The 23,088-nt window shown below is 31.4% G+C and overlaps 1 protein-coding gene across 3 annotated transcripts in view; it reads left to right on the top strand.

The window, feature by feature from the left end:
- LOC125071058 (protein doublesex-like) overlaps positions 1 to 22,801 on the top strand; it is a 167,611-nt gene extending 144,810 nt beyond the window's left edge. The window contains exon 5 of one of the 3 annotated variants that reach the window (XR_007119903.1): positions 20,067 to 20,189. Coding sequence is in view for 1 of the 3 variants with exons in the window: in XM_047681125.1 (XP_047537081.1) it covers positions 20,067 to 20,182 (116 nt within the window). In the remaining 2 variants the exon portion in view is untranslated. Of the gene's footprint in view, positions 1 to 20,066 lie in introns of all 3 variants that reach the window. The other 2 variants (XM_047681125.1, XM_047681124.1) reach the window with 2 other exon arrangements.
- The last annotated feature ends 287 nt before the right edge of the window (positions 22,802 to 23,088 follow it).

Genomic DNA, 23,088 nt, shown 5'->3' with positions numbered 1-23,088 from the left:
ATATATATATATATATATATATATATATATATATATATTAGTATTAATAAAGAGGCTAGCTTATAGATTATAGTTTCTTAATAAGAATAACATTTCAAAAAATTACATTATTTGGAAAACACCGAATAGCAAAGCTCCATTTAAAAAAAATTGCTCTTCGAAAGTGTATGACTTTTTTTTTTTTTAATGATGACACACGATGATTATACGTATATAAACATTGGCATTAAAAGAAGTATTAAAAGCCAATCGTTACGTCAACCGTGGGAATAGATATTAAATGCCAGAGATTTTATTTTGCTTTTCATGTTACCGTATTGTAATTTTACAATACAATTAAATAAGAGGCTTCATTAATCTAGAATAAAGATAATCTATGTATGTGACCCAAGCACAATCACCATCGTGCCGTATTCTCTGATTGTTTTCAAAATAAACGTGTAGCTGCGGCAACGCGTGCGTGATTTTAAAGTAAACACGTGTAGACGAAGCTTAACAAAGAAACGATTTGTCAGTGACGTAGTAATATTTAAGATTTAATAAAAACAAGGGTTTCGGTGAAAGGTCAGGATTGTTTTCAACTTCTCGAGTAAACTAGCAGAGCCTTGCGGTTTCGCTTGATTTTAAATTGGTTTATTTAAGTGTGTTTGATACACATGCTGACTTATTGTTTTTGATGTATGTATGTATTAAAGACATTTTTACCTAAAAAATACACATTTGTAACACGAATGCAAAACAGGGACTCATTACAACGCGCTCTGTGTACACACATCAATCGCACACCAAACGCAATAAATACAGTGTATGTATAATGTGGATAGGGATTTCGAAGTGTAACGATAACATTTCGAACGTTATTAGCAATTATCCTTGCGACTTCGCGATAAATTATACGGGGGGCAATTCGGCCACGACCATTAGCTGTAGACCGAAGGCGAAGTTTAATCGCACGAATATTGCGAAGAGTGCGTCCTAAGCATTTATTATAATCATTTTTTTTTCTAAGATAAAAACCTCTTTTTAAAAAAATAAAAAATAAAATCGTTCAAATTTCGAATAACATGGTATAGGATTTTGGAGTCTTTACATCAATAAAATACGCGTGAAATCGCTTAATTATTAATCTATACACTAAAGCGACTTGTAATTACATTATTTATCTTAATTACAGCTCGTTACGAAATATTACCCATATCGTAGTTAATAAAGTCAATTCGCTGGAATTGATATTAATTCGATCACGTGTACAGCATAAAGTAAAATATTTAGTGTTTCTGAAATAGATTTCTTTGTTTTATAGTGATTCAGCGCGGATATATTCTATGATGTTGCCAAAGGATTATTCCTTATTCATTTTAATCTTAATTATTATATTGGTTGTATTTTCAATTAAATTTTATACAAAAAAATTAAACAAATAATTAATTTAATTATTATACTTTTGAAACTGTTCTCTTTCAATCATTTTGAATTCCGAACGAACCCGAACTGCTTTTGATTATTCATTTTTAATTCATAATGCAAAGTTGCAAGTACAAAAAATAAAATAATAAAACATTTTTATACTTACTTTTTTTTCTAATGTCACAATCATTAAAAAAAGAGAATTAATTATTATAGCCTGTGCTTTCTATAGCGTTAATAAATAATTAATCGATCGTAGAGCACAGGTGTTTTATATATTTAGAAGCCATTACGCCTTGTTCATCTCTTGACCGAGTTTTGTACATTCTGACACCAAAACGTTTATAATTAGAAAGAACCCGATATAATTCCTATTTATATAGAAATACAATGAGATATAAAGGGACGCATACCAAACTTATTTGAGAAAACTGTCTCGATACAAATTTATTTTATTATTTTATTAATATCGTTCTTTATGACGTACAACAAATACATATCAACGATTCTTCTCGGTAAGATTCAGGTCTCTAACAAGTAACACTTAATTATTCAAAAATGTTTATATTTTTGATTAATAATTGGAAAAATATTCGTTTTTTGAAATATTAAAAAATAATAATTAGATAAATAAAATTTCTATAAAGATTAGTCTCGTCATCCATTTCATAAATGGAATCGACTTTACACGCATCCTATTGTATGTCAGATATACTACCAATACGAATCAGTTCAGTAATTTGTCTGAGAGTCGATGTCAGTCAATTATTGGGTCACTCAAAGTCTTTATAAATAGAGTGACGTGGAAAGACCTTGCACTCTTATCTACTTTACAATACTTTTTTTTTCCTTTATAGAATGATTTTATTTTTGCGTGAGAAAGTTTCAAAAATATTATTAATATTATAAGATCTATATATAAAAATATTAAATTTGTGCTTATTTTAAAACACACTTTTCAACCGTACCGATCAATCTCACTAGTGACTTCTCCATCCTACGTGACATTGGCGAAATAATCTGTGCCCTGTCGGCACAACTAAAAGTCATTAAGTATTTGAAACCACACTTTATATTCCTCTTAGCATATGCATATATTTTTTTTCATATCAAATAAAATGACGTTATGAATGTAATCACTAATATCTCAAAATCTTCCTCGGATCTTCGAAACCATAACTACGTCACGTCAGATATCGCTCACGACCAAGTGGCGAAAATCCTAGCAACTTTTCCGAGTTCAATAACGATGATATGGCTAAAAAATTACCCAGCTCTCCTTGTAACGGACTATACTATACTATTTACATAATTACGTGAGAATGAATTATTGTTATTTTAATACATTTTTATATATATAAAACATAACATCGATCGCAGCGCCACCTACCGGGTTCAATATAAGCCGTCCGTAGACTCAGTTAAGCACATATTAAAATTTAATCAAAATTGGTCAAGTTGTTTTGGAGAGTTTACATACATGCATGCATACATACATATATAGAATTATATGGCATATATAGAAACATAAAAACATACATACAAATAAATTCATGAGATTGCATAGTAAATGTATACATATACATGGAATAATAAAGGAATGACATTATATCAAGCTTACCCTTTTTCATACGTTTTTGGTGAAATCGTTCGTGTATTCATGGATATGTTCGTGTATTGGCGAAGAAAATGACATGCCACTTTTTTAAGGAAAAATCTCGGCACCGGCCTTTTTCCATACAAAATTCTATAGATTTAAGGCTGACCTGCGCCGAATGTCATACTCTCGTGAAAGCATATATAGGGGTATGATGCTTGGCAGCTCGGTTCAAATTGGACGCGTGGAGTGTTGCGCTCGCCGCATCGGCCGCGTGCAATAATGCATATCAAATTACATAATAAGAAATGATACTAGGCGGTGCAGCTGTGCGGGTTATACTGCGAGGCTGCTAGCTATGGTTGATTATTCTGAAATATAGGAGTGGCGCAGATCCGTGTGTCGGTGTAGTGCCTACTCATATATCAATGGTGGATGCATGGCAAAATATAATTATAATGAGAATGTGCTTCGTGCACTTTACCTATAAATAATATAAATTATTATTACAAATGACGGTATGGCAGGCCGTCATATGAATGAGTGTTCTCAATGAGACATTATATTTATTATATAAAAGCGATATAAAGAAGGTCGGGGTTAACCTCGAATAAAATATAATAATGAAATTAATATGATATAGAAACGGTTTGATGGTAGCCGTCTTGCGATAATATCTAATTGAAAAAAAGTATGTACTGGGCGATGCATACTGATAGTAGAGGGTTACCTCGGTGACTATTAATTATGAAATTTAAATCAAGTATATTAACAAATAGCAATAAGGCTATAAATAATGATTGAACTTCTTTCAATAATAATTAATTTGTAAAATAACTAAACATATTGCTTGTCAACTTTGTCTTCCATGTTGCAGATTCTTGTAAACCGTAAGCGGAGCAAGTTGTAGCGATATTATATTGTAAAACTGTGACGATCGACGGATGTAAGTTCGTATAGCGGTCGAAATCAATAATCTTCATGTAAAACTGTGACGATCGACGGATGTAAGTTCGTATAGCGGTCGAAATCAATAACCGGTCGTTCTAAAACTCCACAATTATTATCAGTAAACAGATCCAAGTTTGGTATAACTGTTTGATACGATCACGACGACAACGATCTAATGATGTTGATGTTTTAAGATTTTTATTGTTAAATAACAAAACCTTTATAATATATTTGTACTATGCACATGCAAAATGATCGCGCACGAGTACTGTACTGAATATACTCTGGTGGATTCTTGATGATTCGACGCGTGGTCTGAGGCTGTGAGGCTCGACCGAGAGTCGCTGCATTAGTGTCCCTCGTGGCGATGTCGTCTTGAATTTGCTTAGGTGATGCAGTTGCGAGGTGTGATGTTACTGTATAACGTCTTTGGCGATACGGTAGTGTCCCTCCTTCTGTTACCAATGAGGCTGCCTACGTGAGATAGTTTCGGGGTTTGAGGTGTCTTTGGCGATACGGTAATGTCCCTCACTCTGTCTTACCGGGTTACTAGAGTAGTGTATGTGCTATGTGGTACTGAGCTATGGCTGGTTGACGTTACGATGTCGTTATTGATGTCTCTCATCAATCGGTAGTACCAGAATCACGACCGAATGTTGCAGGGCGTTGCGGAGGCTGTAATAATGCTGAAGTGATACGTTCATGCAGTGAAGGACCCAAATAATGGATTTCATCCAGGCTGGCATCACTATACATATATGGCGCACTAATCGCTTTATACGAGAAGTGACGTTTGTAGCAAAATGTTCGTCCTTTTAGGGACGCCTCCTTAGCCCAGTGTTAAGGATATTATAATAAATATTGTAGTAGGACACCTAGTTTAGTAATAAGACTGCGTATATCTCTTTGAAGTTGATTATCACATGCAAATAATGATCTGAGTTCAAAGCTGGTTTAAGTAATCGATTGTCGGGTGTGTGCCTGTTGTAGAGTTAAGTATATCCACTGTATAGTTATAGATTTAAGTAAAACGTGATACGCGAAGCGTTTATAAGGTTTATAAGCTAGTTAAGAAAACATTCGATTTAGTTTTAAGTCTTAGTTATAAGTCTTAGTTATAAGTCTTAGATATAAGTCTTAGTTATAAGAAAGAATACGATTATACGTTTATGATACATGATATATATATTCGTACTTTATAACCTACTACGGTAGAAAATATGACAAATTATGTTAAATCCATTTAAATGATTCCTACGCGGTAATCTATGAGTTTAATTGAATATTATTCCACTACGTTTGGAATTAATACGTATTATCTTACGATAAAACGACACTCTGCGACAGTGGATATAGCAACGAATAACGTTGTGCTTGCATTAGGCCGCCTGATGGTCGTGCACTTGAACTGGTATGAGAAACAGTGATTTTATGCAATGATAATCCAGGGTTAAACCCATTGACTACAGATTTCCTCAGCTATGACTGATTGACTATTTATGGGACTTTGATCCTTATTTTTATTATTATTGTTGTAGCATTGGCTACTTTATAAACACCGCAGTTACGACTGTGAAACCCACTGGACCACGGTCTAGTTTGTTGATTTATTTTTAAGTCTAATCGTCGATTTGAATAACATAGTTATTACTGTGCTATCCGCTAGACTACGGTCTTGATTTATTTATAAGACTATTAGTCTTTTATACACCTTAGCTACGGCTGTGATACCTGCTGGACTTTAGTTCTAGTTCATATATTATTTAATAAAGTGTTGGCACACTATAAAATTGCACTTCCCATGTTCGAGGAAGGTTCACCGATCTATGGTTGGAATCTACAGTTGATGGCGGGCGCGGGGCCATTTCAACCTCCTCCCTCTTTTATATTTTTCAAAACAGTTAAATCTATAAAGATGGGTAGGAGCGACATCCTTCAGCTACTCGTAAGAGGTGTTAAAGGAAATGGGACCGGTATCTCATACATTCGATTATTATTATTCAAATTAATTAAACAAAATATTTATATTAAAAACGCATTTAAAAGATAAACCTGGTTTTATTCGACTCCTCTATAGTCGATTGAATTTATGATCTCTGACGCTCTAAAAGAACACGGTTATTACACAAAGTCAACGTTATATGGATCCTAACTAATTAGACTAAATCACGAGCCAAACCGATATTTAGATATAAGAAATTTAAACGTAAAATTATATTTTAACTAAGATAGGCAGGGAATAGTCACATCCTCCAGGGTAGGTAATAGGATAATCAATGAGTAAGAAGAAGTAAAATAGGTAAGAAGTGAGATTGTGTAATCCTGACGATGAAAATGGACCACTGCCTGTTGACATATATTTGTTTCTTTAAAAAAAAACAAGATTTGAAATGAAGGTTCATGGGTACAGAGTAATTATGTTAAACTTATTTAATGCATATCGTCAATACGCTCTGTATTCAGTTTAACCTAATTGTGTACTTATAAATTATACATTTTATATGTTTTTTTTTTAAATTAAATATAAACATTCGTCAATTAAATGTTCGGCTTTTTCTGAATTATTACCGATTAAATCTGTTATAAAACATTATCAAATGCAAGTATTGTGATTATATTATTTTTCCATACAAATACAGGAAGGTAATAAATACACTATTGAATATCGTAAAAAATAAATAATATTTCAATCTAGGCTTATTACTAAATAGCGTCATAAGAAATATATTAATTTAGAAGTTACGAGCAACGAAAGATTTTTGATTTATCGTATTATTACTACTATTTTAACGCAACTTTGCACGCGAATAAAAATAATAGGAAGAGTACTCTAAAATATTTCGACATTAAATCTACTTTATTAATTAGATAATTTTTTATAAGAATCGTTCTCCCATAGAATTGTTACAAGCATGATTGCGAAATTAAAAATCAGTTTATAAAATTATACATACATACAATTTTAATGTAGTTTGTAGGTATAGGTATACCACCATATTAACAAGCTTTTTACAGGCATTTTATGACTGCCTCGTTAGTTAAGAGGTGTACGACCGTTGTGTACGACAGTTCCAAGTTCCTGAGTTCAAACCCCAGGCTTAAACAATAACTAAAACAACAAGTCTTTCCTTCAAAAAATTACTCACTAGTAACCCGGAGTCTGGGATCTGCAAATGTTCACCCCCCTGCCTCGGAAAGCACGTAAAGCCGTTAGTCTCGCTCCTGAACTATTTTCGATTGTATCGGCTTTCTCGTATCATCGGATTATGAGTGAAAGAATAGATAATGCATCTGTGGTTACTTACATTATCTTTATAAAAAGATAAAGACAAACATGCTGCGATTCCCCCATATTGGTTTAAAAATAGCGGCACATAGTTGTCCATTGTCACGAGACACAAACGTGCGCGCAAAATTCCAGCTCAATCGAACACCGGGAAGTGGGTCAAATTTAACCTGAGTGATTTGGTTACAGACACCGGGGCAGGTGGAACCAAAATAAAAAAGCTTGAATAAATCGGTGTATAACAGTATATTTTAGAAAGGTCTTTAATTATTCATAATATAATATAATAATAGATAATTAATGTATGAATTAGCTGAGATATTCGAGTTGTTAGATCGCGTGCATCTTAACAGATAATTTGTGGTTATAATTCATCTCGTGCTCAAAGTCTAATTTCAATGAAATTTTGCCACATGTGTGCATCAGAACAGAGTCATGGAATTAGTTCCATACTTTCTCCTCAAAAGAAAAGAAGTCTGAAGGAGGGAGAGTTTACTTAGTGTTACTTTAGTTTTATAATCTCAATAATTTGCCATCAAATAAAAAATACATTAATAAAAAAAGCATATTATTCAAAACAAGATAATATAGATGATGTATATAATTATATAATTGTTTTTGACTACCACAACTTTTTATTTTAAATGTTGGAAAAAATTAACTACTGTGTTAAATTAAATTTCTTGTCGAAGTAAGCTGGTAGCTTCACTTTATATAATTTGTAAAATAACGATTCAAAGGTTCTTGTAAAAGAACACTTGAATAACGTATATCTTGATTTAGAATAATTAATTTCAAAATCAAAATATACGTTGATGTAAAAACCACATAGTTACATGACTAAAAATGGTAACAACCATAAAATAACTATTTATTAACCCGTTTTTGGCTAGTAGAAATTCGTATGACCAGATCTACTTTAAACAAAAGAAAGAATATTTTTTTGATGAATCAAAACTAAATGCACCTTCATCGTATACTGTTCTACGTCTGAATGTACTCGAACGATCATATCAGATCATATCAGATCGATATACAGAAAATTATCTCAGGTTATAAATAAATACACGTAAAATATATGTACTTATATATTTTAAAACGGGATATGGATTTTTGTACATTGTTCGTCGTTCTCGTAACAATTTTGGTTATATTGAAAAAAAAAAAAACAACAATTGCGTGTTTTTACTGTAGCGAAAGTACCATAAATTAACATATAACTGTATTACTTTCACTTCTTACCCTAAAGCTGTCAAAACGGGTGTATTGATTTAAAGTATTAACCAGAATCTTCGAAGTACACATTTTTCCGCCCAGTAACAGAATTTATTTATCATATGTTATCTGAGTGGGTTAGGGAAGAGAATTGGATTGTGTAAAGTCGAAATTTATTACATTTTGTAATTTAAAAACACGTTTCAGTGTATTCATTGAAGTTTTGCATGGTAACCGAAATCAGCGATTTAGGTTTTGTAACTGTGACTTCTTTGCCTTATATTTAAAAAAAAAGAAGATTACATTTTTTTATATATTTTAAGCACAATATTTAATACAACAATAAAATACTCAGGTCACAATAGTAGATCAGTTAATTATGGAACCCAGACTACATATATATATTAATTAAGTCAGAACAGTTATTAATGACTATTAACAATGATGTGATGTATGTAGATATTAGATTTTTTATCTGTATTATTCCCGCCAAAAACGTTGTCATATTCGCTCCCTAAACTCTACCTTCTTGTCTCATAAATATTAACACTCCTCTATTGAAGCCATGTATTTACTGATTGTAAATAAAATATACATATATAATCTTATTATGTACCACTCGTACAATAAAAAATATGTCATTCCTTTGGGTCAAACTTGCTTCATATCAAATTTTATCAAATTCGGTTTTTGGTTAGGATGCGCCGTGAAAGTTTAACAGATCGACAGAGTGAGTAACTAACGCATATTTAATTTATGTATGATATGACGTATATGCAAAAATTGCTACACGATAAACATTTATTATTAAATACAAATAAATAGCAAAATAGTACCACCGGTTCCGAAAAGAAAAAAAAATACCCTGACCCGAGAAGAACCGATTAACAGAAAGTCTTACAAAAATTTTTATTAGAACAACATTTCACCAGTCACGATGTCAATATCAATATCTGCGCAGACGCAGCCGCGCACAATACCTAGTAATTTAACATTCCAATCTTCATTTAGCAAGCGTGGAATGGACGTGTTATTAATTGTTCCATGGATTCGAACTAGTAATATGAATATACTAGGTATCCGTTTAGCCCAAAGTTCCGGTTATTAAGTTATAATATAGCTGATTTCCGACGAAACATTCGCTTTAGGTAGTTCGTAGCTATAAAAGTAAGTGTATGCCGCGTTTATGGCCAAGTTTTATGCGACTTCGTATAACTTGCATACTACCCTCCGTTCTCATGATTAAACTATGCAATGCCGCCAATATAACCTTACTAAATTAAATTTCAGTGGAATCCAAAGATCCGACTTGAGCGAAGATGTATTTTACACTAACCGACGCTAGAATTTAAGTGGTTTATTTCATGATTGTTACGAGCCATCGTATTTTGATTGGCACTTTCTCGGATAACTTCCTTTTACGATCGGTTAAGCCACGCACTAAGCGGACTTTAAAACCGGAGTCAACATTTTATACTAAATTAATATTAATGACGAGACTAGATGGAGGTAAAAATACAAAGAATGGAATCAGTTTAACAAAAATAATCAGTCTGTATCATAAAATAAAATATTTATGACATAATTTTTAGCATACGAGTAGGTAATATCAATTAAGATATAATCATTTTACAAAAACATAACTATATCAGGACACGAAAACAACAATTTTGATTAGATTATCATGTCATTAAAATCATGTTCAGAACCCCCCCCACAATATTTACAGGCCGATATCGACTCCTTAGTAACCGGACGTAGAGCAACAAAAATCAAAATGTGTCGTGGGAGTCTGTCCACAGATAATCGCTGAGAACATAAAACTTTCGAGGAGATAGATAATCATCACACACAAAACACTAACAATTCATACACGGTACACACACGCTCACTTACACATAATTTACAAATTGTGACGAAAACGAATACATTAACAGCCTGTAATTTTCCCACTGCTGGGCTAAGGCCTCCTCGCCCTTTGAGGAGAAGGTTTAGAGCATATTCCACCACGCTGCTCCAATGCGGGCGGGCGGCTCGGTGGCCGCCGAGCACGAGAGGTATTATAAACACAAATTAAGCACATGAACATTCAGTGCTGGTAATCATCGGTTAAGATGCACGGGTTCCAACCACCGGGCCATCTCGGCCCAGAAAACGAATGACTGGTATATTCTATATTATAGCACTAAGATGCTAATTCTGTTGAAGATGTAATAAACGCAACGATGCCTCCAACTGCATCTTAAAATTCTAAATTATCGGTTACTTCAATTAATTATAATTCAAATTGGAAAAAATCTAGTTTGTCTCAATCGATAGTCTATTTTAATATAATAATTAGACTTAATTAAAGTTTAAATTACGATTAAAATAATTAGTAATCAACTTTAAAATCTATATAATATTGAGGCTTATAAAAACTAACCTAACTTGTAATTGTGATAAGTATATAATTGATTTGAAGAAGAAAATATATCAACATAAATGAAGTATGTTTATAGTATATTTCAAACATTACCGCGTTTAATGTAAATCAAAGAGCTTGTTATTTAAACACTTAGAATTATTTGAGAAACATCGTCTAATATTGCTAGCGATCGATGAAAACTGGAAACAAGTATAGTATGACGTGTTATTGGATACTAATGAGAAACTTTGTGAAACAATGATTGTTATATTAACACCATCTTATTATACTTATTACTAAAATACAAGATTGATAGAATTATGTTACATAACCGATATTAACGGCTAGCTTATAATTGTAAATACCCGTTTAAATCCCAAGACTGCACGGTACTTTTTTTTGTGTTTTCATGGCAAAGATTTCTCAACACAAAATGAACAGTTGGTTAATGATTTAAAATTACAATTTTTACAGTTGTTGCGTTGAGATACAGTATAAAAATACATCGAGTATTATACACTGACGTTTTCATGTGTTGGTCTCATTTTGTATAATTTATTTATAATCATGGATATATAATAATATAATATTTATACTCAGTGCAAGATAACACGTATTTATTGCTAAAATTATTTTTTTATAAATATTACATGAAGCTTAACAAATTATTATTATATAATAAATCTCTTCGTTAAATTATTATTAATGCTTGTTTGGTGAATTAGGCTGAATAAAGTCTTTTCTTGGCCAATAAAATTTAAAGCACAAAAAAGAAATTAAAATTTGGCACCAATTCCATTGACGCATTTACATATATTAAGAATGAACGACATAATGAAATGTATTCGGTTTTAATTACAGCAACACATAATAAAATTACATTTAATAATTAATTCAATTAATCTTAAATGATTTAATTTCATTAATCGAAAATTCAACCCAAATTATTGAGCGACAGCTTTCTCACTTGACGCTTAAATTTTACAATTGCAAATAGTTTTTTTTTTAATATTTTATCTACAAAAAGGGAAACCTTATTCGTATGTACCAACCAAACCGTACCAACCAAAGTATGACGTCACTATTTCATTCAGTACTGCTTTTCTCCCCTCTTATTTTAAATAATATCCGAAACATTTATTTCACATTCATATACAGTTACGATTATAGTGTTTTGTATTTCGAACTCAAAATAGAATTTATGAATGACAACACTAATATAAACGATAGCCGCTATAAATGAACCAAACTCTTATTTTAAATATTAACTGAAACTTTTATTTCAGTCTAGCAGAACCTGTGGCTTTACCCGCGCGATTAAATTTACCAATGTCCTTCCATGGCGTTCAAACTGTCTCCATAATAAATTTCATCTAAAGCTAATAATACCGCTATGATGATATATTTTCGAATTTCGAACCTGGTATAGAATTATGTATTTATCTGTTCGCACATAACTTGTAAACTATTGAATATTGAACGCGAAGATCATAAAAGCGAAGCGTTAAAAAGTTTCACGCTAAAAAGCCATGGAAACTCAAAGGGGTCATAAATCGAAATTATGATTTGTTTTATGACATTGTGCTATAGAATTTATAAGAAAACATTAAGTGTCCTATAACAAAACTATAATGAGTTCAATATTAAACCAAGTAAATATGTATGAATACTGACTGATTATAGTCTAGCTGATATGAGTACAAGATCTATAAGTCCGGGCTATAAAACAAAATTGACGTTTTCTCTCAATAAATAAGTTATAGTCATCATGTCTCAATCCATTCCTTGAAGTACATAAGGGCTTTCGGATAATCTTTCTCCCGTCATAGAATTATAAAAATAAGGGAAGAGGGTGCACTATTATTTTCTATGGGTACAGTTAAAAAATACATCCTCATAACCGGCTTAATTCTCACCTGCTTTGTTGTGATAGCCTTCAAAAACGTGGTCGTTACCACAATTGCCGGCAACTTCAGTCTTATTATTGATGGTTATAACTTATATTGACATCCAATATATTTCAAAGTCAATGTCCCATGCAACTATTGCAAGAATCACATTAAACAATTTTGTGGATGCTCCATATTAATCAATAAATGGACTATAAAAATCGGCTCTTACAAGCAGTTTTGCTTAAATTCTACGTAAAATACATTCAAAATATTATTAATAATTTGTAATTATACATATATTATACCGATTTTAATGTTTCTCTGTAGGTTTGTTTTATTGACATAAAACAGTCAATAACGATTAATGCAATTAATAATATATATTAACATTAACTATTCAACGCATTACATGATGTTACTGAACTAATTTCAATAAAATAAATCTTAATGTTTACTAATGTATATCCCAAGCGAATGTTCGACGATAATTCATTTTTATAGCAATAATTACAGATGTTTTCATGTTATCACGTTAATCGTAAATATAATTTTGTATTTTACAAACGTAATTTATAATTGGCTAGTCGGAATTGTGAAAATCATTAAATTGTTGGCTAATACACAAGTGAGAAGAGAATTTATACTAATATAATAAAGCTGAAGAGTTTGTTTGTTTAATAGCCCATTTATTGAAGATTTTTATTAGAAGAAGGCTATAATCTTTTTGTAATTAAATTCCTTGTTTTGAAGTACATAAAGATCCTGGCACAAAGGCCAAGCTTGACCCTGCTCTAGATATCATCATATCGTCGCATTATAAGGCTAAAAGAAGGCTCTATTACTGTACGCAGTTAGCTAGTCCTTAATAGTGCTCCCAGACATGGTCGACTGCACTGCCGCTTGTATATTCTAACATTATGCTACGACCCACCGCGTGGAATAACTAGTATATTGTATATGGGTTCTTCAATAGTTAGTAAAAAATATAAAATAAGTCCCATTGCTATGTATAGGTTATTTCCTATTTTTTTAATGCTTAGATTACCGACTACCAAGTCGGTGGTATTTGCATTTAATTAGCAATTTTCTTTTATAACTATTATATATGTATATCGTGAGATTGATAGGTGTTTTCAAATATATTATGAGCCGAGATGGCCCAGTGGTTAGAACGCGTGCATCTTAACCGATGATTTCGGGCTTAAACCCAGGCAAGAACCACTGAATTTTCATGTGCTTAATTTGTGTTTATAATTCGTCTCGTGCTCGGCGGTGAAGGAAAAAATCGCGAGGAAACCTGCCACATGAGTATTCCAACAACCCGCATTGAAGCAGCGTGGTAGAATATGCTCCAAATCTTCTCCTCAAAAGGAGAGGAGGCCTTAGCCCAGCAGTGGGAAAATTTACAGGCTGTTAATGTAATGTAAAAAATATATATATATATTTACATAATAACACAACACATAAAAAATATGTATTTACATTAAATTATATTTAAAAAAATCTAAATTCAAAAAAAAGTATGTCTACAAATGATGTCTAGAATTATCGCAAGAATACTAGCTTAAATTGCAATTTTGAATGAGCGAAAAGTGAATCAGCCAGGTATGTTGCTTGAACCTGCTTAATCAGAATCAAAAAGCTTAATCTAGCTTTAGACCGCCTGTAAATACATTCAGTAGTTCTAGCGATTAGTGTGTACTGTGTACATACAGACCAAAAGAAAGACAATTTTTTAAATGTTTTTTTATTCTGTTACTCTTTTTTCCTTTCGCCATTTTTCTTAAATTTATTTAACATACAAAGACGGTTTCTACAGCGTTATGCATATATATGTATATATTATAGTAATTTTGATTTAAGATTTATTGACATACCATCTGTCACAAAATTATTTGTACCATTAAGAATTTATATAAAAAAACAGCTATATGTAATAAATATATAACAAAACGCATCTGTATTTTAAGCCATGACACAAATCGCTTTTTTTTCCATTTGTAATCGCTGTCGCCAAAAGTAAAATGTCATCCGTAAATAAAACAAGAGTTGCGTTTGTTCATAAAAGAACTTCTTGACGGATATGATTATATTACAATATATCAATATATATAAACAACATCGTCGCTTCGTGTCTGTGCCTGTATCACTCAAATCTATCTAGAGATAGATATTAAGATCTTCATCTTGATATCCTAAACCTTTTTGCTAGAAAACTTCTTTGGCGATGAAAGCGAAATTAAGGTTTTAAGTTTTCGTTTGAGTGCAACGTTTTTATGTGTAACGTTTGAGTTAAAGTTTTCTGTGACAGAAATATTATTTTTGTCACACGTAATAAATTTTCGAGCTTTAATTTTAAGTAGCTGCTCCGTTCGGTCTTATCTGCGCTAAATGTTACTGCTCCAGTGCTCGTATCGCGATTATATAGTTTATAGCCTTCCTCAATGAATGGGCTATCTAACGTAATTTGCTTTTCTTTCTTTAAATCGGATGATACATTTTTATATTGACACGTTCAAACAAAAACTCTTCAGCAATATTATATTAGTATAAATGATTATACGATCAATAATGATCATATAGGTATACCTATCTTATAAATATTATTTGATGTATTGTACAGTTGTCAGAAACAATCGATGAACAAAACCAGTGTGACAAGTTTGCCCACATTATAGTCACGAGTGTATGACAAAAGCTGTTGTAAAGTCACCGCCAATATTATAACGAATCTTTAGTTACAACAAATTCCATTGATGCAAGCCGTTCGATATTTGAAAAATATCAATGATATGAGGTCCTGATTGAGGTCGTTATTTCTTATTTAGTATTCGTAAGATATGTGTGTTATCATATACATTGTAGTGTTAATTTTTTAATTTAATTCGTGACTATTATTTCTAAGCTTCTCCCAAGTTATTAACTTTTTAAACGAATCACATTTAATTACATTATTGGAACAAACATTTCAGATAACATTAGTCCCTCATTAGACGTTTTTATTATACGATATAAGAAGCGACAAATCGTGAATTAATTTGCATAAGGCATGTTTATAATGAACTGCCTGCTTAAATTAGAAACAAAATATAAAACATATAACATATTCTACAGATAACGTAAGTGCTAAACTCAATGGTAAACTTTTTAATTACAAGCAATATTAACCAAAAGTATAACATTATACAGCCAAATAATATTTTATCAACATTTTTTTTTATTGAGATATTAAACTTTATTCTTTTTTACTTTAATCGAAGCGAATCGTGTTTATATTAAAGAAATAAGTAAGTAAAGCAATCAGATAATAACAGAGGTTGGTTCGTTCGTCTATTAATCGATTCCTACAAATATTGTTAATCGATTCACGTCTCTTTCTAGTCCTCGATTACAAAGGCGCAAGTTTAATTCATGTGCGGTCTATCATAATTAACTTGGGCGAATTCAAAATCTAGCAGTCCAATTTATAATTACATATTAGATATATATATATATCTCTGTTAATATGACCATACCCGATCAGAATTCTGTACAAAGATTACCTTTAAGTATAAGATCACCAATCATTTCTTAGCTGCATGCAAAAATTCCATCTTTTGAGTAAGTATATCAGACAGTCTGATACGAAGATTATCCTGTCCACGTGACAGTTTATTTTGAACAATCATTAAGTACAGGCGACTAAAGTATGAAATACTTTTAACTCTATCTTAAATTATATTAAGCAATCTAGGTCTACTTGTAATTAAACGATTGGTCAGACTGGTCAGCATTCTTTTAATTGAATTATTAAGTTTAGATATTTAATTACGTTTAAAAAAAAAGGATTTCATAATATGTATTGATTGTATGTAGTACGCAATGTACATTCCGAATAGAGTGGTAACTTTATAATCAGTTTAAACATAACGATTAAAAATTTTGGAAAACATGATGACTGATTTTAAAAATAGGATAATTTCATAATTAATTTTAAAAAAAAAAAACACGAAAAAAAGTAACAAGTGTTATCATATGACAAAATACTACGTCATGCGCACGCAACGAACTCGTCGGATAAGTTCTACTACTTCATAAAGAACTTATTAACCGAGTCAATGTCAAAAATACTAAGTAATAATGAGTATACAAAAATATTGAGCTGGTAAGTTTTTAATGATATCAAATTTACACAGAATGTCATTGCCCCAACCCGCGGCGCAAGGTTTGAATACATTTACGCGAAAGAAGAAGCCAGAGCCCGACTTGGAGTTATCATATTACATTGTATTATAATAATATTTACGTAAAACAACAGAAGATTACACTTTTATATATATAAATCTTGTGTCTTTGGATGTTGTTTCTCAATGGAACTCGGGCGACTAGAATATTTCTAAAATAGAACGACCTAATTACTTTATTAAATTAATGTGAGTTTAAAACAGTAATAGGCAAAAATCTCGTTTAAATAATATAGTATTGGTATAAGTTGCTATGTGAACAGAAACAAAAACTCAGCGCAGATGAGCAGTTTTTGTTTCCATGTAAGTTCATACGCAGGGTTGACACATTTTTTTTCGTAATAATTTACATCTGTTTTGGGATAATGAAACTCATTTCAAAATTGCCTTGTAATATCTGTAAAACATTTCGAGGTTGAGCCGACTTAAGCGTATGGACAAGTTGCGGGTTGCCATGCAACCTAAATAATAATATATTTAAAAATACACACGATTATATTCATTTAGATTTTATGATTCGTAACGGTATTATTCGGAATGTAAAAAAATTTAGATAATATATCTTAATAACAAATTAAACATTATAAACATTGACCTTCAACCTTAGTCCTGTCATTATACTAAAGAATTTTGACATTAAAAAAAAAAGACAAACATTTAACACTTTCCGATTACCGAATATCAAGTTACGGGTATAACGTTACGCGTTATTTCCCGGTTGAGTGCGGCCCAGACTCAGGACGGGTTAGCAACAATGTTGCGACGATAGTAATTGTCTTATTGCTTTTTTACCGGTAAGCCGGTCTGATATGGTGCTACCGCGGTACATTGGCCCCTTGACCGATATTATATCAACGCGGCCGATATCACGATAAATACTTGACGTTTTTTTTTCAATGTCAAAACTTAAAGAACGATTCAGTTATTAATCGGTACAACACTTCGTCCAAATAATCGATCGAAGTAATCGTTTAAATATAAATTTCGGTCAGATTACCGGTTAATACACAAAACGACAGAAAATACAGATAAAACTATAGGTAGTTCATTTAATTTAATCGCTAATCGATGACATTTCTCATTATCGAATATATATTTTTTTATTATTTAATTGGCACATGTGTTCAGATATTATCAATGTTAAAAATGTTTAATTTATGTACCATTAATTATTATCTTGAATAAATGCCACATGGATACCAGTTCTTGGCAATTCTATTACGATGGCATTAAGGTGTTGTAACGAATTTCGTATAAAACTTACACTTACGAATATGTAGATAGGACTGAAGCTAAATTCGACGTTCATATTTTTAGTGTATACTATAGCTAGCTCCCCATGCCGACTAATACCTATGTTAAATCTTTTTAACTGAAGAGATTTCAATAAATTATAAATTTAAAAATGCATTAATGATATTAAAAAAGTAAGGGAGATTAAAAATATGTTTTTTTTATTTTTATTTAAGAGAAAATTAAATAAATAATTTGGTCATAAAATAATCTGGATGTTGACGATATATATACATATATATAACAAATTTATGTTCTCTAAAATTAAATATATTAATTAATACTTTACTTTTCCGTCCTGACTTTGGGCGTACAAAGTTTGGAATTAATGCCACGGTTTTTTTAAGCTATAAAATAAATAAACAAACATAATTAAAAAAACAGTATCGAGCCAAGTGATCTATCATCCGACCGTAATCTCAGCGTGCGCAACACGTCTCTTATTCTTGTAAGATCTCTTAAGCCGCTGGTCCAAATTACAAATTGTTTCAAATTTATAATCACAGTATTATCTCTTAATTAAATAATGACTTTGATAAGTATTAATACTATATTCATTTATTACGTAAGACGATTAAGGAAGGGGGGGGGGGATTAATCGACAATCTTATGTTTTCTTACAAGGGGGTGGGAAGGAATCTCGATAGTTCTTACGTAAGATCAAAAAATGCGCAAAGTTAAAATTATTTGAAAAAGGTTCGATTGTCGAGGTTCGGTCAGATGCGTTTTAAAGGTATAAAACGATATTTACATTTCCATGGCAACGGGTGGGCCAAAAAATAAAGATTATTATTAGTATCGTTGAAATTAAAAAAATATATATTCTTTGAAACATAAACATTAAAATAAACCAAACGTATTAATTTTTTCCTTTAGATTCTTATGTAATAAGAGTTTTCCCTCAGTCTTCAGGTCGTCAGTCCCCCTTACTCCGGTCCTCCTTGTTCATCAAGTCGTGTCGCCGACTTTAGAAAATAATGTGTTAAATTTTATATTTTTTGCGGCGTTTCATTCATCACCGTCGTGACAGATTTGTATGAAGCGTGTGTGCTGTATACATGTTGAAAATAAACAGATAAGCATCGGTGTTCTTGATTTTAGTTCGTTTAGGATGAGTCCGTCTTAAATTATAAAGAAAGGTTCATATTGCTCGAACTTTTATTCGTGAAACTGTTAAAATGCCTCTACTATTTAGTTACAATTTCATTCTTCGTCTAATTGAGTCTGTACCTTAAGATGTTTTTTCGTGCAAATCAATGGCAACCCATGAGCTCAACGAACTACCTGGTAATATATGTAAATGTTACAGTTGAGTTTTTATCGTCCTCGCTCCTCACTAATGTTTAAGGGAATAATAAAAAACTTTTCATAATTATTTGAAGAGAAGCATTAAAAAAGATCTAGGACACATATTTTTATTTTTATATTATATTTTTAGGACACATTGTATTTCCTACTTTGGGATACATTTTGAAAGGATATGGAATTAAAAATAAATAAAAAATAAATGGCTTTACAAATTTTTCTTTTATAGTATATTTAATTTCAAAGAAATTCTGCCACATATCTATTCACCAACCCACATTGCAGCAGCTTGGTGAGCATATGCTCCAAACCTTCTCCTCAAAGGGAGAGGAGACCTTAGCCCAATAGTGGGAAATTTACAGGCTGTACATGTTGTATACTTTTATTTCTAAATTAATTTATCGTTAGACATAAATCGTTACAATTCTAAATATATTGTAAGCATATTGATTTAAGTATATTTAAAGTTTTCCTTTATCTGTATTTTCAGATGGCGCACCGTTCCGCCGATCCCCCATCGACCTCAACGAGGTCCCCATCAACAACATCAAGGAGCGGCATCGAATAAGTGCGGGATCGATTCCCGAGTGGGACACTCCTGTGTGAACTTGGACTACCATTAGTGTTTAGATCTGTATAGACGTCATTTATTAACGTGTGCTGGTGACACCGAAGAGAGTACCTTATCGTAAAAAGTTTAGGCCTTATTTTATGATTAAACTGGCTTAAGTTTGAAACGCTGAGCGTTAAATATTTGTCACTTGCGACTTGTGCCAAGTGATGAATGAGTACCTATGAATATTTTTTACTTTCGGAACATTTTATCTTAAATCCATACGGTCCAGTGATTTTTAAGTGATACAGTGTATTTTTAAATAGCTCATTGCTTTAATGTAAGTATATTATGTAACGTTTCGTAAGTGTTGTTTTGTCAAATATTGATAATAATAATTTCCAAATTTCTTGTAAGTTTTGTATATACTTTTTTTAATTGGAAAAAAACGAAATGTTTTTGAATATTTGTATTAAAGAGTTCTCATATCTGTCTCGTTATAGTGCATTCTTTATAAGATTTGATTTATTAGATTATTTATAAATGTGATAATTTCCCAAATGAACGATTTTTATAATGAATATATATTAACTTGTGTAATTTTTCAATGTGTTCTGTGTTAAACTGTAAGAAACAGACTAGGTACACGATGTCGAACTCGATCGTGAAATATCAGAAAATGACGTTGATATCTGACATTAGATATATCTCATCTGTAGAGCTATTCTGTAACTCAAAATTCACTGTATAACACGAGCATGAAATGTCAGATGGTAATATACGACACAGACAACAATAATTATAAAACTTTTAAGATACCCGTATCAAAATGGTGTATCACCGTTAGTCGGCTGTCAATATTTCTCGGGTGAGATACGAAATGATCGAAATTTGACCATTTTTTCGACAAAATTCAGTCAAGCTTAATACCTTGCTCATTAATATGAGGATGCTCCTTATATAAAAAGTAAATTTTGCGATCCAGTCGAACATCGAGAATCGAATCTATTTCCTACAAAACAATACAGTAAAACATGTCGCTCGTTCTAAGCCGCCCCGTGATATTCAGTTTTTTCATAGATATTTAATGTTAGATTTTTGATATTTAATAATGTGATATTCTGTTTCGTTCTACGTACTCTATAAAAATCATCAAATATACCGTTTAGTTTGAGAAGATTAGACTATTTCGACTAGTTTCCCGAGCTATATTAAAAATAAAGCAAATATATGTGAAATTATATTTAAACAGTCATTTCAACTCAACAAGATTTTAACGAATTAAGATATATCTTTAAATATCCATCGCTCGTGATGTGTAAGATTATTTCCAACATGATTTTATATTCCCGCGATGGTTGCGCAGGGCGGAGCGATCCAGATACCGCCCTTCTGAATCGAATTACAGTAGTTGCAGTAGATTTTATCAGGGTTGCCAGCAACGGAGGCCGTGGGAACTGGCCGCTATAACGATCCATCGCCATACCTTACAAGACGCTAAGTACTTTAATTAATATGTTATTATTATTATGTTCTACATTATGTAATTTCTCAGTTGAAAATATTTGTTCCAAAAGGAATTAAATCCCTTATATTATATAGTAGGTTTTCATATTAGTAAACATATATTTAGTTCAAAGAATAAAATTGTATTTAGATTTCATGAAATAAATTGAACTGCACTGTGAAAAAAGTTTCAACCCACAGAAATACTAAAAACAGACAAAAAATATAAACATTATTGTCTTTTAATAATAAAAAAAAAAGTATTTTCACTAGAGTTTCTGTGAATTGGAACAAACCGTTGTAAATAACTTTTTAACCCGCAACTGTCAACCCTGAATATATACGTAGCTACCTTACATACCGATTACTTATAATTTGAGCAAACACCAGGCATGACCACTGCGGGCATCGTACACGCCTTGATTACCTTTGATTTTCTATGCTATTCCGCATAATTTCCATTGGCTATACAGATTTTATGAGAACGTATCAAATTCTATACACCGTGTGAAAAGCTATGTGAAATTATTTCTTAAATCTTTTGTCTCTTTCATATTGCTGATATTAGAGTGAGTTAAAACATTGGACAATGTTTCAATACTCGTGTACTTATATTTTGTTGTTTTATAACATTTATCCTTGATATACATGCTCTGTGTCTTTTTGTCGTTTCTTGATATTTTTTTACTCTAATATCAGAGTATGAGTTCCTCCTTTTATCTATATAGACTTGGGTCCCATTATCATAAACGTCATTATAATTTGAAGTACTTAAATGATTAAAGATTTAAAGGTAACTTGCCTTTTTTTAAATTCTTGTTGGAACTTACCTACTCTATGAAAATAACAACTAATATCTTATTTCTACGTCTAAACTTCTAAATTCCGACGTTGAATGTATTTACTAAAATCTCATCTTATAAACAAAATGCAGTAGTAGACGTCCCACGTGAAATAATATATTCCATCCAAAATCTATTGTCGCGTCCAAAATAATTCCATTTTTTCAAAATTTATTGTATTGATAAAGTTTGTGATTCGGTTCAAATGATCTCAGTTTAATATAAAGATAAATTAGTGAGCTACTTTAAAAAAACTATAGCTTAAAGTTTTTCTGTCTATAATAATAACGAAAGAGGTTATATTAATATCTTGTTTGTTTTTTTTTTTTTAACTAAAGTGTGTGTATCCGTGACAGATTAAATGGTTAAAGTTTAAAAAAAAAATCGATCGAAAAAGTGATGCTAGAAAAAAATAGCACATGTATTGACAAATTGGCCCGGATGCTGACCTGACCGGATGCTGACCTAGATAACTTTATATGTATTCAATTACTTTCGATTGAGTTTATTTTACGTCTTGACTTTATACTTCCTACTAATATTATGAAAGTGTAATGATTACACTTTAACAAATTCTAATAAACATTTGCCATGAAAGTTGATGCTGAAAA

This window comes from Vanessa atalanta, chromosome 18 (assembly GCF_905147765.1).
Source record: "Vanessa atalanta chromosome 18, ilVanAtal1.2, whole genome shotgun sequence".
In the NCBI taxonomy this organism is placed as follows: Eukaryota; Metazoa; Arthropoda; class Insecta; order Lepidoptera; family Nymphalidae; genus Vanessa; species Vanessa atalanta.
Note: the sequence above shows the minus strand (reverse complement) of the source record. Positions and strands in the feature narration are given on the sequence as shown.